The sequence below is a fragment of the Notolepis coatsorum genome, assembly GCF_963971535.1.
Source record: "Notolepis coatsorum genome assembly, chromosome: 4".
NCBI classification, from domain to species: Eukaryota; Metazoa; Chordata; class Actinopteri; order Aulopiformes; family Paralepididae; genus Notolepis; species Notolepis coatsorum.
The window spans coordinates 86,003,983-86,022,192 of NC_140168.1; the positions used below are offsets into that span (position 1 = coordinate 86,003,983).

General features: G+C 45.8%; 1 protein-coding gene across 1 annotated transcript in view; it reads left to right on the forward strand.

Moving 5' to 3' along the window:
* Positions 1-18,210, forward strand: part of kcnh8 (potassium voltage-gated channel, subfamily H (eag-related), member 8) — a gene marked incomplete at both ends in the record, with an annotated part of 262,061 nt that overhangs the window by 196,353 nt on the left and 47,498 nt on the right. Inside the window, 2 exons of the mRNA XM_084312013.1 lie at positions 558-856; positions 14,267-14,370. Coding sequence (XP_084168139.1) covers positions 558-856; positions 14,267-14,370 — 403 coding nt within the window. The remainder of the gene's footprint in view (positions 1-557; positions 857-14,266; positions 14,371-18,210) is intronic.

Below are 18,210 nucleotides of genomic sequence, written 5' to 3' on the forward strand. Positions count from 1 at the left end.
AACATTTGGGGAAATTAGCTTACCGTCTTCTCCAGGGAGAGACAAGAAGATAGATACCAGTTTCCTCTCTGTGCGTTCAGTAGAAAGCTATCTCGCTGCATGTTAGCCTAGCTTAGCACAATGAATGGAAGCGGACATGGCCGGTTAGCCTTCGGGAGAGGTGTTAGTTGGACAATGCCTAGGCTAACCGGTTGGTTAGTCTTTTTAATTGTTTTTATTCATTTTAAATTGTTTTATTCATTTAACTTTTGTATTTGTCTCCTGTAAGCGCTCTGAGATTCTCGCGAATGTGGAGCGCGGTACAAATCTAATCCATTATTATTATTATTATTATTCATTGTGCTAAGCTAGGCTATATTCTTGTCTCTCTCTGGAGAAGACGGTAAGCGAATTTCCCAAAATGTTGGCGTGTTCTTTTAAGAGCAACTCTATCGTAGGTTTCCTCTTACGAACTTCCTACAAGGTTATTTACGAGGAAACGTACGCGAATGTTAGTGAATGAGGTCCATTGTTTTTCTCACTCTTCATCTTTTCCCCCCTCCCCGTTCACTCGGCAGCCGAGCCTGAGAGGAAACGGACGAGTGATCCAGGCGTACCCGTCCATCGCCGAGGAGAACGAGCTGGACAGAGACGAGGACGAAGACGAGGACGAGGACGAGGAAGATGACGAAGACGAGGCCACGTCCGCATCTCCGTCGTCCGAGCAGAACCGGCAGGTGTACCCCAGGGACGGCACCGACGGGAAGTCTCCACCGGGCCGGGCCGGCCAGAGGAGCAGAACCAGGAGGACCAGGAGGACCATGAGGATCCAGCAGATAGCCATGACCACACTAGACCCTGCTAACCTCAGTCCCAGGTGGGTTAGGGCTTATATAATATGATATTTTTATTTATTATTATTTAAAAATGTTCTCTCTGTCTTGTCTCTAAGCTGTCTCCCTCTCTCTGTTATTATGTCGTCATTGTGAAAGTCCATGTACTGTGTTAGTCCATGTACTGTGTTTGTCCGTATGCTATAATGCCATGTATGTAAAGTGCTTTGAGATGCCTAATGTAAGGCGCTATATAAAATAAATGTATTATTATTATTATTATTATTATTATTATTATTATTATTATTATTATTATTATTATTATTATTATTATTATTATTATTATTATTATTATTATTATTATTATTATAGCCATGACCACATTAGACATATTCATATTCATATATAATATGAATGTGTTCAACCTATGAGTGACATTGGCAGGTGGGCACGGTAGGTTCAACCTATTAGTGACATCACACAGGGAAGATTTCAGGGAAGTACAGAGAAGCTCTTCCTCTCCAGGGTACGATTGTAAAAGAGGTGCTCTGGTAAAAACGTTCTGCACAAGTAACGATCTGTATTGTGGGTGGTTTTGTTACACCTCAGGTCAAAACAGAATGATAATACAATATTAGACACTGGAAAAGAGTTCAAACAATATGTCTTATTGAACGATCAAAACTCATAATTACATTAATTATGGGTGGTCCATGGATCACAGGCATTGAATGACAAATAGCAGACAACATACAGGTTAGCAGAGAAGGAGTGGTGGACGTCCCGTGATGATGACCGGGAGGATGCGACCCTCTCTACGCCGCCCCCATACCTCAAATGGATCCGCCATCAGCTCTATTTTCAATCTTTCAAAATGTTCAGTTGCTATTGCATGCACTTATTTGTGTTTCATTACACGTATATGTGCATACTTACCAACTGTTTTGCCTGTTTTATTACAATACTACTATCACCGACATCTAAGAAGGGAGATCCCCCCTTGGACGGCCCTTCTAAGGTTTCTCTCCTCCACATTGCCTGTGGTAAATTTTTTCCTATTGCTAGGTTTTAGTGAGTTTTTCCTTACCTTTGCGTGGGGTATGTCTGGGAGTGTTGCATTCATTTATTTTAAAAAATGTAGACTTCATGGTGTTTTTGTTTTGTTCTTGATTCATTGTGATGTTTCTTCTTGACTTGTTTAAAGAAGACGTGTCCGGCCCATGGGGACATTCAGATTCAGATTCAGAGTTTTATTTGCCACATGGAAACAATAATATCATAGAGTTTTTCATACAAAATCATAAATACCATACCATAGGCAAAAGGAGCAGGAAGAAGAATAATTATTATAGTTACCTGCCCCTTATTCCTAAACTAAACAAGTATTACTTGATGGTCCGTGTACAACCTAATTTACACAAAATAATAATTTATACCATATACAAAGAAACAAACAATCCACAGTTTAAACAAGAAAAAATTAAATGATGATAATAATAATAATAATAATAATAATAATAATAATAATAATAATAATAATAATAATAATAATAATAATAATAATAATAATAATAATAATAATAATAATAATAATAATAATAATAATAATAATAATAATAATAATAATAATAATAATAATAATAATAATAATAATAATAATAATAATAATAATAATAATAATAATAATAATAATAATAATAATAAAGAATAAAAGAAAAATTGAAAATATCTCACTATTCAGATCACATTTGACTTTCATACTGACTAAATATTTTTTTTTATAATTATTTTTGAATTGACAAACACTATTACATCCCTTAAGCTCGCTATGGAGAGAATTCCACAACTTTACACCAATAACTGAAGGACACATCTGTTTAAGTGTGGTACGTGCAAACTGATGTTTAAAATTTAATTTCCTCCTACTAAACTCACTTTCTAAATGAAAAAGATTTTGTGTGTGTGAGCAGTGTATTATTTCTTGCCCTAAACATAATTAACATTGTTTTAAACTTAACCATGTCTTCAAGAACGAAAGGTTATTTCATAACCTAGTTATATGAATACTGGCTGAGCGTCTCGCTCTGCCAATGAGATATCCTCTTATCTCCATGCACATACTGTAGTGTGCACACGAAACAAACAAATGCACCCACTTGCACGTGACCAAGCCACTCCCATTCGTCTCCCTATATGACGCCGGAAATGGTCACGCTCCACCTTCCTCAGAGTGATTTCCATAAGCGGAAACCCATCCAAGGGACCTCAGGGCGCTAAGAGCAAGACGCTCAGCCAGTATTCATATAACTAGGTTATGAAATAACCTTTTGTTATATATCATACTTGGCTATCACATCTCGCTCTGCCAATGAGATATGGGGCAGAGCGGACGCGTGGCCCGAAAAGTGTACCCCCTGAGGGCCCGTAAGCCCCAGCCTGGGAGGAGGGGAGTCCCGTCCACCCGCCCGTCCGAACGAAGGGGGGGAGGCAGTCAACTCCACCAAAGTGCGAAAACGGGGGAACCAGGCACCCCTGAACGCACAGCACAGGTGGGACCACGTGTGACACAGCACTCCGTGGCCCACACCCCTGCTAGCCCACCTGATGTGCGAGGGGCCAGAGAGTAACCGAACGGCAGCCTCTGGTATTCGTACGCTACACCCTGAAAGAGGAAGCGAAGGAATTTCCAGTGAGGAGGGAAGATCGGGATGTGAAAGTACGCATCCTTCAGGTCTATGGAGGTGAACCAGTCTCCCACTCTGACAGCGCCTAGCAGGTGTTTGACGGTCAACATTCTGAACCGTCTCGCCACAATCAGCCGATTGAATGCGGACAGATCCAGAATAGGACTGACACCTCCCGATTTCTTGGGCACCAGAAAATACCGGGAGTAAACACCACACATCGCGTCCTCTTTTGGGACCACGACGATGGCCTGCTTCGCCAACAGAGATTGGATCTCGTCGGCCAGAGCTGTCACTGCTGCGGACCCTGACAAAAGGGTCTGTACCAAACCCAAAAACGGAGGGTGGGGTTGTGCAAACTGCAACACAAACCCCCGCCTCAGCGTTCTCTCCATCCACCTCGACATATGGCACTGCTGTAGCCATACGTGATGATAATCCCAAAGCGCACCCGCCGCCAACTGGCGCTGGTCCGCCAGGAACCGTAGATAGGAGGCCCGGTCCCACCCGCTGTGCATTGCCAACCCTAGACTCGCCAACCGTGCGAGCAGGGCATCTCGCGGAGCTGGGATATCGCACCCTGACTACCAACGAGGCAATCGCACCCAAGGGGGGACCCCGACAGAAAGGGCCGGTCTGATACGGGGAGAGCGGCCATCACACTTGGTGACATAAGCTCCCCCACTGAGCATCTTCCCGGCATGGACTGCTGAGGATAGTCTGCTCTGCAGCTGGACATGCAAGGCGTGTGGTCCCCACACTGCCCGATAGGGTGGGTCCCTACACACTGTAGCCTTGTAGTGATATTACTACCACCCAAACCACGCATGCCTGACTGACCACCGCCGGTCTTCCGGTCGGGGGAGACACTAACGTGATACCCGGCCTGGCGAGGGCGGGCTGGGGGAACTCACGCTGCGACCTCCTGGGCTTCGAGTTCCCCCGCTGACAACCTTTTTCGTCGACAGACACAACACCAGGCTCACCAAACACAGACGCAGAACGTGTGGTGTGGGAGCCGCTTGACAGCACAGCATTCTCACAGGCAGACCCAGGCCTAGCTAGCAACTGGGTGTCAGCCCCTGTCCCCATGAGAAGCGAAACTTGGGGCCGCTTGCGCTTCACTGAAAGCACGCGGCCCGCAGCCAAAGGGAACAAATCAGAGCCCTGTGTCTCGTAGCGTAGCAGGGGGGAGTGACCGGAGAGCGTGCTAGACACAGCTAGACGGCAACGGTTTTTTAGGGCATGCTCATCTAATGTAGCCAATCCCTGGCGAGGCCATGCTCTCACCTCTGGCTGCGCGGTGTGGGGCGATGTGGGGCCCAGGTCAAATACCGCCTGCGCGCCTGCGGACAGACCAATAAGTCCCTCTGCGGAGAGGGGAGCCCTGAGGAGGGGAAGTCTTCTCTCCTCCTCAAGGGGAGACTGCTCCAACCAAAGATGCCTGTGAACAAGTGTTGACAGCATCCTAGCCCTCCCTGCGGTTATAGCTTGCGGCTGGGTCAAAAGCTGTATAACCTCAAAAACATCTGCAATGTTTTTGATGTCGGCTGGGCCTAAGGCCGACACCATTGTTGACAGAAAAGCAGCCAAATGAGCAATGTTATTGGTTGCCGCTAAATTCCGTCCTGCGGCGGTATAAGCTTCATCAGCCCACTCAGCCACCTGCCGGGCCGACTCGCCCTCTGGCGTCAGCTTCCGGGTGGGATACCGTTCAACCATGCCAGGGCAAAGGACCGATGCTACCTGGCCCTCTAAGCACGGCACACCTGCCTTGCGCCCTGTCGTCAGCCCATCCACCCGTATAAAGGGTAAATAAGCCTCAGCAAAACCCCCCACATTAGACACCGATTGACCTTCAGCAATGAAACGGTTAAGAGGAGGGAAGAGTGGCGACAGCCCACAGCGGGGAACATGGGAACGGCGTCCCAACATTGTAGCATTAGCATTAGCCGCGCGCTCTAGGATACTTGGAAAAACACCCAAAAAAGAGTCATGACGACCCTGTTTTCCCAAATATCCCGCCCCCCGCGCCAATACATCACTTGGTTGTCCCACGGGACAACGAGCAGTATTACCCATGCTAGTATCAATGCCTGATATTGCAGGCCCTACCTGTGCATGACTTAGCTCGACTGCTAACGGTCGTCCGACGTCCCTCGTCCGCTGTCACTAGACGAGGAAAACCCAGGGCAGGCCTGTTGCGCTGTTAGGATGAGCTGGTGAACTTCTGGCGAATACCCAACATTGTGTAATTTCTCCCTGTGTTTCATAACAACTAGTTCACGGAGTGCACTGCTACTTCCGCGTTGGAAACGAAATGAGGAAGGTGGAGCGTGACCATTTCCGGTGTCATATAGGTCATACCATCATCCTGTCTGGAACAATACCTCCCTGAAAAGAAAGATTACAAATATAACAGAGAGGTTTGATTATACAATCAATTGTCTTTTTCACTATAATCATATCCATCCCATCACTGTTTTATTATTTTATTTTTTTATCCACTTTTTCTCCTCTTTTTCTATTTTTCTCCCATCCCAATTTCGCTGTGCCAATTCTCCCCTCCCCTGTCTTGAACGTTGCTCGCATATGCCCCCCACTGGGCGGTTGTAGGGAGGATAGAAGCCTTGCATCACGTGTCCCCTCCGATACACGAGGAGGCAGCCTGTCACATCTTTTCACCTGCCAGCACAGACTCTCATTGGCGAGGTGTAACGTGTGGGAGGCTCACACTACCCCCACCATTTCCTGTCTCTGCTGTGCAGGCGTCCCCCAACCGACCTGTAGGAGTCGCTGTCCACAACGTCCAGATTACCACCCATCGACTTCCACCCGCTAACTCTGCCAATTGAGTTAGTATGACGGCCGGCCCAAGCCGGATTCGAACCCGGTGTCTCTTGCGTTGGTGACGAGCGCAATGTCCGCTGCGCCACCCAGCCGCCCCTGGATGTCTTATTCTTTGACTTTGATACAATGGATATGATTTCTGCTTCACTGACATTTCCCAAAAACATAGACTGCAGTACTTTAATATCTCCTCTCCATCCTTCCTGTAATGGTTCATCGTGTTTTTGAATGGCATCTGCCATTAACGTGTGTTGTCTGGCCTTACAAATTAATTTGATTTGATTTGATTTGATTTGATTTGATTTGAAGGAAAAAGCTCTCCCAAGTTCTCTCAGCTTCCATATCATATACCCGTCTGGTCGGAGGCATCTTTGTTTGCGGGCCAATCCAATACGAGACACCTGTGCCTTTTCCCATATGTCTCAGTGTGGACGGGGTCTTATAGATGTATACGTTTTTAGAGACACGTCTTAAGTGATAACAAGGAAACCGCACAGGTGACTGGCCTTGAACAAACACGCCACTGAACAGAGGAGGAAAGGGACCTTTCAAGACCACCCGCATTTCATTGTATACTTGTATGCCATGACAATTAAAACTCTTGACTTGACTTGACTTTTCCCCCAACCTTGGAATTAGAAACACTCAATGTTCTACTCAAAACAAGCCTAAATAATGTCCCCGATTATATAAGGTATCTATAAAGTAAGCCCAACGTCAACTGAATATTCTCAAGCCTGAAAAGATTCCCACAGTATAGTCAAAGTTGTGCATCCAGGAGGAGTGTTTGAGTGATTTGAGTGAAAGAACACTTCAACATTTCTGGAAATTAGCTTACCGTCTTCTCCAGAGAGACAAGAAGAGTTGGACAATGCCTAGGCTACCCGTCACTGTCCGCTTCCATTCATTGTGCTACTGTAAGCTAGGCTAATGTGCAGCCAGATATCTTTATACTGAACGCACAGAGAGGAAACTGGTATCTATCTAGCTCTCTGGAGAAGACGGTAAGCTAATTCCTGGATAAAAACCTGCTAGCCCACACCCCTGCTAGCCCACCTGATGTGCGAGGGGCCAGAGAGTAACCGAACGGCAGCCTCTGGTATTCGTACGCTACACCCTGAAAGAGGAAGCGAAGGAATTTCCAGTGAGGAGGGAAGATCGGGATGTGAAAGTACGCATCCTTCAGGTCTATGGAGGTGAACCAGTCTCCCACTCTGACAGCGCCTAGCAGGTGTTTGACGGTCAACATTCTGAACCGTCTCGCCACAATCAGCCGATTGAATGCGGACAGATCCAGAATAGGACTGACACCTCCCGATTTCTTGGGCACCAGAAAATACCGGGAGTAAACACCACACATCGCGTCCTCTTTTGGGACCACGACGATGGCCTGCTTCGCCAACAGAGATTGGATCTCGTCGGCCAGAGCTGTCACTGCTGCGGACCCTGACAAAAGGGTCTGTACCAAACCCAAAAACGGAGGGTGGGGTTGTGCAAACTGCAACACAAACCCCCGCCTCAGCGTTCTCTCCATCCACCTCGACATATGGCACTGCTGTAGCCATACGTGATGATAATCCCAAAGCGCACCCGCCGCCAACTGGCGCTGGTCCGCCAGGAACCGTAGATAGGAGGCCCGGTCCCACCCGCTGTGCATTGCCAACCCTAGACTCGCCAACCGTGCGAGCAGGGCATCTCGCGGAGCTGGGATATCGCACCCTGACTACCAACGAGGCAATCGCACCCAAGGGGGGACCCCGACAGAAAGGGCCGGTCTGATACGGGGAGAGCGGCCATCACACTTGGTGACATAAGCTCCCCCACTGAGCATCTTCCCGGCATGGACTGCTGAGGATAGTCTGCTCTGCAGCTGGACATGCAAGGCGTGTGGTCCCCACACTGCCCGATAGGGTGGGTCCCTACACACTGTAGCCTTGTAGTGATATTACTACCACCCAAACCACGCATGCCTGACTGACCACCGCCGGTCTTCCGGTCGGGGGAGACACTAACGTGATACCCGGCCTGGCGAGGGCGGGCTGGGGGAACTCACGCTGCGACCTCCTGGGCTTCGAGTTCCCCCGCTGACAACCTTTTTCGTCGACAGACACAACACCAGGCTCACCAAACACAGACGCAGAACGTGTGGTGTGGGAGCCGCTTGACAGCACAGCATTCTCACAGGCAGACCCAGGCCTAGCTAGCAACTGGGTGTCAGCCCCTGTCCCCATGAGAAGCGAAACTTGGGGCCGCTTGCGCTTCACTGAAAGCACGCGGCCCGCAGCCAAAGGGAACAAATCAGAGCCCTGTGTCTCGTAGCGTAGCAGGGGGGAGTGACCGGAGAGCGTGCTAGACACAGCTAGACGGCAACGGTTTTTTAGGGCATGCTCATCTAATGTAGCCAATCCCTGGCGAGGCCATGCTCTCACCTCTGGCTGCGCGGTGTGGGGCGATGTGGGGCCCAGGTCAAATACCGCCTGCGCGCCTGCGGACAGACCAATAAGTCCCTCTGCGGAGAGGGGAGCCCTGAGGAGGGGAAGTCTTCTCTCCTCCTCAAGGGGAGACTGCTCCAACCAAAGATGCCTGTGAACAAGTGTTGACAGCATCCTAGCCCTCCCTGCGGTTATAGCTTGCGGCTGGGTCAAAAGCTGTATAACCTCAAAAACATCTGCAATGTTTTTGATGTCGGCTGGGCCTAAGGCCGACACCATTGTTGACAGAAAAGCAGCCAAATGAGCAATGTTATTGGTTGCCGCTAAATTCCGTCCTGCGGCGGTATAAGCTTCATCAGCCCACTCAGCCACCTGCCGGGCCGACTCGCCCTCTGGCGTCAGCTTCCGGGTGGGATACCGTTCAACCATGCCAGGGCAAAGGACCGATGCTACCTGGCCCTCTAAGCACGGCACACCTGCCTTGCGCCCTGTCGTCAGCCCATCCACCCGTATAAAGGGTAAATAAGCCTCAGCAAAACCCCCCACATTAGACACCGATTGACCTTCAGCAATGAAACGGTTAAGAGGAGGGAAGAGTGGCGACAGCCCACAGCGGGGAACATGGGAACGGCGTCCCAACATTGTAGCATTAGCATTAGCCGCGCGCTCTAGGATACTTGGAAAAACACCCAAAAAAGAGTCATGACGACCCTGTTTTCCCAAATATCCCGCCCCCCGCGCCAATACATCACTTGGTTGTCCCACGGGACAACGAGCAGTATTACCCATGCTAGTATCAATGCCTGATATTGCAGGCCCTACCTGTGCATGACTTAGCTCGACTGCTAACGGTCGTCCGACGTCCCTCGTCCGCTGTCACTAGACGAGGAAAACCCAGGGCAGGCCTGTTGCGCTGTTAGGATGAGCTGGTGAACTTCTGGCGAATACCCAACATTGTGTAATTTCTCCCTGTGTTTCATAACAACTAGTTCACGGAGTGCACTGCTACTTCCGCGTTGGAAACGAAATGAGGAAGGTGGAGCGTGACCATTTCCGGTGTCATATAGGTCATACCATCATCCTGTCTGGAACAATACCTCCCTGAAAAGAAAGATTACAAATATAACAGAGAGGTTTGATTATACAATCAATTGTCTTTTTCACTATAATCATATCCATCCCATCACTGTTTTATTATTTTATTTTTTTATCCACTTTTTCTCCTCTTTTTCTATTTTTCTCCCATCCCAATTTCGCTGTGCCAATTCTCCCCTCCCCTGTCTTGAACGTTGCTCGCATATGCCCCCCACTGGGCGGTTGTAGGGAGGATAGAAGCCTTGCATCACGTGTCCCCTCCGATACACGAGGAGGCAGCCTGTCACATCTTTTCACCTGCCAGCACAGACTCTCATTGGCGAGGTGTAACGTGTGGGAGGCTCACACTACCCCCACCATTTCCTGTCTCTGCTGTGCAGGCGTCCCCCAACCGACCTGTAGGAGTCGCTGTCCACAACGTCCAGATTACCACCCATCGACTTCCACCCGCTAACTCTGCCAATTGAGTTAGTATGACGGCCGGCCCAAGCCGGATTCGAACCCGGTGTCTCTTGCGTTGGTGACGAGCGCAATGTCCGCTGCGCCACCCAGCCGCCCCTGGATGTCTTATTCTTTGACTTTGATACAATGGATATGATTTCTGCTTCACTGACATTTCCCAAAAACATAGACTGCAGTACTTTAATATCTCCTCTCCATCCTTCCTGTAATGGTTCATCGTGTTTTTGAATGGCATCTGCCATTAACGTGTGTTGTCTGGCCTTACAAATTAATTTGATTTGATTTGATTTGATTTGATTTGATTTGAAGGAAAAAGCTCTCCCAAGTTCTCTCAGCTTCCATATCATATACCCGTCTGGTCGGAGGCATCTTTGTTTGCGGGCCAATCCAATACGAGACACCTGTGCCTTTTCCCATATGTCTCAGTGTGGACGGGGTCTTATAGATGTATACGTTTTTAGAGACACGTCTTAAGTGATAACAAGGAAACCGCACAGGTGACTGGCCTTGAACAAACACGCCACTGAACAGAGGAGGAAAGGGACCTTTCAAGACCACCCGCATTTCATTGTATACTTGTATGCCATGACAATTAAAACTCTTGACTTGACTTGACTTTTCCCCCAACCTTGGAATTAGAAACACTCAATGTTCTACTCAAAACAAGCCTAAATAATGTCCCCGATTATATAAGGTATCTATAAAGTAAGCCCAACGTCAACTGAATATTCTCAAGCCTGAAAAGATTCCCACAGTATAGTCAAAGTTGTGCATCCAGGAGGAGTGTTTGAGTGATTTGAGTGAAAGAACACTTCAACATTTCTGGAAATTAGCTTACCGTCTTCTCCAGAGAGACAAGAAGAGTTGGACAATGCCTAGGCTACCCGTCACTGTCCGCTTCCATTCATTGTGCTACTGTAAGCTAGGCTAATGTGCAGCCAGATATCTTTATACTGAACGCACAGAGAGGAAACTGGTATCTATCTAGCTCTCTGGAGAAGACGGTAAGCTAATTCCCAAAATGTTGGCGTGTTCCTTTAAGTGTTTTAAATAATAATAATAACTTCGTTTTATATAGCGCCTTTCAGAGGACCCAAGGTCGCTTTACATAAGGGGGGGGGGGGGGGGGGGTGGGAGATAACAAATTAACAAACATAGTGGACAGACACAACATATACATATAGAGTGAGAAAATTATGGGTTGAAGGCCAGGTTGAAGAGGTGGGTTTTGAGCAGTTTTTTAAATGAGTCCAGGGTTGGGGCGGTGCAGAGTTCTGCGGGGAGGGAGTTCCAGAGGGTGGGAGCTGCCACACTGAAAGCTCTGTCCCCGAACGTCCGTAGTCTGGTTCGGGGGATGGAGAGCTGTCCAGTGTCCGTGGATCGCAGGGACCGTGACTGAGTGTAGGGGTGGAGGAGGTCAGTGAGGTACTGAGGTGCCAGGGCGTGAAGGGATTTTTAGGCGAGCAGGAGGGTTTTGTAGGTGATGCGGGATTTGATGGGGAGCCAGTGGAGGTGGATGAGGATGGGAGTGATGTGCTGCCAGGGTTTGGTGCGGGTTAGAACCCTGGCAGCTGAATTTTGAACATACTGGAGCCTGTCCAGGGTTTTGCTTGGGACCCCGGACAGGACCCCATTGCAGTAGTCCAGGCGGGAGGTGACGAAGGCGTGGATGAGGGTCTCAGCTGTGGTGTCGGAAAGTGATGGTCGGAGTCTGGAAATGTTTCTGTGGTGAAAGAAGGCGGATTTGGTGAGGGAATTGACATGGGATTGATAGGAAAGGGTGGAGTCCAGGATAACGCCCAGGTTGCGGACCTTAGGGGATGGGGAGATGGAGCAGCCGTCAATGTTGAGGGTGAGATCCCCAACCTTCCGGAGCAGGGCCTTGGGTGCCACAACCATGAGCTCGGTTTTATTGTTGTTGAGTTTGAGGAGATTAGATGACATCCAGGTTTTTATTTCGTGAAGGCAGTTGATAAGGGAGTGTGGGGGGAGATGGGTGGATGGTTTGGTGGAGAGGTAGAGTTGAGTGTCGTCGGCATAGGAGTGGAAGCTGAGGCCATGGCGGCGGATGATCTGACCGAGGGGGAGCATGTAGATGGTGAATAGGATTGGGCCAAGTACGGAGCCTTGGGGGACGCCTTGGTTGACTGGGGCCGGGGTGGAACTGGAGTCGCCGATGGTGATAAACTGTGTCCGGGTGGTGAGGTAGGATTGAAACCAGGAGAGTGCTGAGCCAGTGATGCCGAGGTTGTTGGATAGGCGGTTGAGGAGGATGGAGTGGGAGATGTGTCGAATGCTGCAGAAAGGTCAAGGAGGATGAGGATGCTAATGTGGCCAGAGTCAGCTGCAAGGAGGAGGTCGTTGGTGATTTTGATGAGGGCGGTCTCTGTGCTGTGTTGAGTTCTGAAGCCGGATTGAAAAGGCTCATAGAGCTCATGGTTGGACATGTATTGTTGGAGTTGGGCGGCCACTGCCGCCCAAGGAAAGGAAGGTTGGAGATCGGACGGTAGTTGTTTAGCTCGTCTGGGTCGAGGCCGGTTTTCTTAATGATGGGGTAACGGAGGCTGTTTTGAAGCAGGGGGGGACGAGACCAGATTCAAATGAGGAGTTGATGATGTTGACCATGGTGGGGCAGAGAGCAGGGAGGCAGATCTTGACCAGGGTGGTAGGCATGGGGTCAAGTGAGCAGGTGGAGGCTTTGGCTGAGGCTATGAGCTTAACAACTTGGGGACCATTTACCGGGGAGAAGGAGGAGAGGCTGCATTGGGGGGGGGACACCCAGGGGGAGGAGCAGGTGAGGGGGAGGAGGGGGCCACTGCTAGCTGCTGGTAGATGGTATTGATGAGATGGTAGATGGTAGATGGTAAATGAGATACGGCTCTTCCCTTAAAGCAGTGGTCACCAACCTGTCGATCACGATCAACTGGTCGATCTTTGAGACTTTCCCTGTAGATCTTTCCCTAAAAAAAAATTTATTATTATTATAATTTTTTTTTTTTTTTAGATCTTTCCCTGAGAGTCCACATTACAGTTCTACTTTTGTTTTGATGTGAAAAGTGATGCTGCACTTAGCACTGACTGCACTTAGCACTGACTGAGAAATTACACATTACAGTTCTACTTTATAAAATGCTAATTGTAAATATGTTTGTCAATGTTAATAATATGAGAAAGTCCACATTACAGTTCTACTTTTGTTTTGATGTGAAAAGTGATGCTGCATAAGATGACTGCACTTAGCACTGACTGAGAAAGTACATATTACAGTTCTACTTTGACGTTTTAATGTTGGACCAAAGCATTGCATGTAATTAGAATACAGGCAAATAAAAGTCATTTAGTTTAAAGTACAATCTTGGCTGTCTTTTTCTCTCAACACTTCAATAGGTAGATCTTGCCTTCACCAACAAAAAAAACGTGATCTTGGGCTTTAAAAGGTTGGTGACCACTGCCTTAAAGGTTAAATCTGTAACGTTGTCAAACAGCAACAGGCAAAACAACACTAAGAGGGGCTCTTTCGCCTAGTGGTCGCTATTTGACGGGCATTATAGATTCTACCTTTAACTGCAGGAAAAAGACGAGCAATGGGATTTAATGTCAACCCTTAGCTGAAGTGGTTACCAGGTACTGTACAGGTCATGTACAGGGTGAGGGAGGGGGGGGGGGTATATGTCATCCTGGGCAGTGCATCAAACTGGGGTGATGCATGTTCTCTTGTGAGCTGCTGTAGCATTTGATATCTTTTATCAATCTGATTTCATCTCTCTCTCCCTCTGTCTCTCTCTCTGTCTCTCTCTCTCTCTCTCTCTCTCTCTCTCTCTCTCTCTCTCTCTCTCTCTCTCTCTCTCTCTCTCTCTCTCTCTCTCTGTCTCTGTCTCTCTCTCTCTCTCTCTCTCTCCCTCTCTCTCTCTCTCTCTCTCTCTCTGTGCAGGATAGTGTACGGTACAGAGGACAGTGAGAGGACAGAGTCCGTCTCCTTCTCTCTCAACAGACCAGTCAGCAGCAGCTCGCCCAGTGCTCCAGCCACGGCTACAGGTCTCCGCTCCCTGTGCAGCAATTAAAGGAACACTTTGACATTTTACATGTTATGTTACTGTAATTCTTTTCATCAGTCCCCAGGTGAAGAGAAATTAAACTAACATTTTAAATGGCACGGTATCCCTTTAATCCTGTCATATGTCCCCCTAATTAACATCAACGTTTGGAATAATGAATTATTTCTTTGTTTGGAGTCTTGAGAAGTATACCATAATGACCCGAATATAAGACGATCATGATTTTAAGCCAACCCAAACTTTTTCAAGACTTGTTTATGGAAAAAGACTTAGACCATCAGTTTAACTAAACAGTAGAGACTTAGACCATCAGGTTTACTTAACAGTATAGATTCATAAATAAAACAAGTATCTGACCAGAATATAGACTACTAGTAATACTAACAGAATAATACAGTACATATTTACACATTTTAAATGAAATTGTCCAGATTAAATTAGATAAAAATGCACCAAAATGTATTCATCTGAGTTATTTAAATAAAATGAAAAGTAAACTATAGCCTGGTAGGCCTATTTCTAACATAATTTAGAAAGTGAAAATAGGTTATACACAGTTATTTTAATTAGACTCATTGATTAGGATGATCTTAAAATGTGAATTATAACTCAGTCCTTAGTCCTGACCTGGGTTAACATGGACCCCTTACTTCCAACCCTCTGAAACCCACTGGTTAGCCAGTGGATCATCTGACTTTAACATCACTGTCTTCTGAAGGTCGTACCGAGGTCAGTTTTTAAGATAACGTGGAGCCAATGATATATGAATCTTGAGATTGCCAGAAATCCATTAAACATCATAATCATAATCGATCATAGTCAACTTTATTTATATAGCACATTTACAACAGTTGTGACTGTATTAAAGTGCTTCACAAATAAAAGCATAGAGCAAAAAATACATATACAATACATATACCAAATATAATAGTGCAAAAAGTGCTAATACAAATAAGTGCAAATTCAAATAAGTGCAGGGGTTCAGATAGAAATAAGAAATAAAAGAAGAATAAAAGAAAGAAAAGTGCAGCAGATTACAAAAAGAAGGCATAAAGGGACTAAAAGTAACGACCTAGGAGGCAGGCTCAGCTCTAAACATATGAACATATTATTTAAACATATTAACCCTTTTACTATACCACACTACAGAAGGTTAACCCTTTCACTACCACACTACAGACGGTTAACCTTCTGTAGTGTGGTAATGAAAGGGTTAACAATTTGTCGTGTGGCAGTGAAAGGGTTAAACAGGTCGAGCTAGCTTACTGGGAAAGTGCCTAAATATTGCTCAAAATTCACAGGTCTATTCACTGCGACGCCTCCAATCTCTAAACCCCCGAACACAGGACAATTTTGCCTTTTCAGGGTGTAAATTGCGGCAAAACTGATATTCTCATATTCGGGCCAAATACAGTAGTATGAATGAATGTTCTGAACATCGTTCACATTTTATTTATGCAAAGCACTGTTGACTGGAACTGGGGAGTCTCCAGAGACAGCAGCAAAACCAGCAACACATACTGTAGAGACCATAGATATATATAAAGACTAGACGACTCACTCGCGCTGCTGGCCAACAGAGACCGATGTTGCCACATGGTGGCCATCTTGCTACAGGGTAGCACGCCCACTCATAACATGAATGTCTATAGTGCATGTACTATTGAAATAACCATAGTTTGAAAAATGTTCAACTGTTTGGTTTGTTAAAAACGTCAGAGATGTAGTTATCATACTGCATACTTATAATGGACTTTCATATGAAAATAAAATAATTGTAATACAATTTCTTCCAAGCGAGAATCATAGCCACGTTGATAACATTTGTAATAAACCAAACCGTTTGTAAATCCGTCAAGACTTCAGCGAGTTAAGAGTATTTTTGTTTGTGCAGATCACTCACTTTTTTTTTTTTTTTTTTTTTGCAGGGTTGAGTGAGTTATTTTTTTTTAAACTCAATTTTTATTTGCATTTATATTCACAAACATACAAATAATAACATCTTTGATTGTCAATCTTCCACCGTTTGGCTTTTCAGGTTACACAGACAGTGTATATCGCCCTTATACAGGCCTAAACCATAAAGAGAAAATTAAAAAAATAAAATACAAAAATACCGTTCTTGCAGAAAGAAGAATATATACAATTATTGACTAAGTCATTCTTTGAATAGAAATCGCACATTCGTTGGTCTGTACAAAATCCAATGACGATATGTATATCTTCCTTGAACAGGGGTATATAGAAAAGTTTTTACCTCAGTTTACCTTGCATTTTGTTTTACATACATATATACCCCATCATCCTTGGCTATTAATCCCACATCAGTTGATTTCCCAGATATTTGGTACTAATACTTAGTGTATGTCGTCCTTAAACCATCATATCAAATTATAATGCTTGCTCTAAATTTTTTTTTAATTCTGACTCAGGTAAATATGCGCGTCATGGGTCCAGGGACCCTCCTTGAACCTCCTTCCTCCTGTATCCTTCTATTTCCTTTAAACCTCCCTTTTCTTCTAGTACAATATTTTTGTTGGGTTTTACAGTACACATTTCAGGTTTTCATTGTAGTCAGTTATTCTTAATTCCTTTTCTCCACAAGATTATACATATACCCACATACCCCCCCCCCCTCCCCTTTTCTCTCTCTTAGCATCTTTGGTTTTGTTTTGTAGAGAGATGGATGTTCTTGCCCATCTCTGTGATAGGGAGGATAAACATACTAAAGATGTCCATACTACCAAAGTTCCTATACTTATTTCAAAATATCCCTCTGGCACCACCGGTAAGAATGTTCGGAAAGATTGCGTCTCTCATCTCAAAATGTATATGGCGCAAGAAATGTCCTAGAGTCCGCCTATCTCTGTTGTATCTTCCATTCGATGCAGGGGGGTTGACCTGTCCTAACCTTCATTGGTATTACCTGGCTGCACAATTGAGAACTGTAATGTTTTATTTTTCTAAGGAAGAACCACCATCATGGATGGGAGTGGAAGCATACCCAATGCAACTACCACTACATTTATACATGTATTCAGCTGAGCCAAAATATTTAAGAAAACATACTACACACCCCATAGTGCTCAACATGATTAATATATGGTATGAGGTAAAGAAATTTATGAAAATAAACAACTCCATGTTGCAATTCAGCCCAATCTGGGGAAACGTCTCTTTTAAACCAGGCAAACTGGATGCCGGATTCAAACTATGGGCAAAAGAAGGAATAAGTCAAATATCTGACCTTTACAAAGATGGGGTCTTGATACCTTTTGAGGAACTATCAATAAAATACAACATCCCAAGGAAGCATTTTTTTTAAATACTTGCAACTGAGAAGTTTCATTTCCTCTCAGCAAAACCAGTCACTGGCAATTCCTACACTTTCATCTTTAGAAAAAATTATCATCAAGAACTGCAACAGCAAAGGCCTGTTATCAATGTTCTATAACTGGATTGTATCTGGTTCAGACGAGACGTCACTATCTAGATTGGAGTCATGGAGGCTGGACTTGGGAGAGGAGATCTCAAACGAGGACTGGAACAGAGCATGCGAGGAGGCTCAGACACAAACAGCCAACACTAGCTTAAAACTACTTCAATACAAATGGCTGATGCGGACTTATATAACCCCTGTCAAATTGAATAAATACAACAGCAACACACCAGATAGGTGCTTTAAATGTACCAAGGATCGGGGAACTTTTATACATTGTATTTGGGAATGTGACAAAATCAAGAAGTTCTGGGGGGAGGTGGTGAATAAAATCAAAGATATCCTGTCAGTGAATATCCCACTAGACTCCAAAATGATATT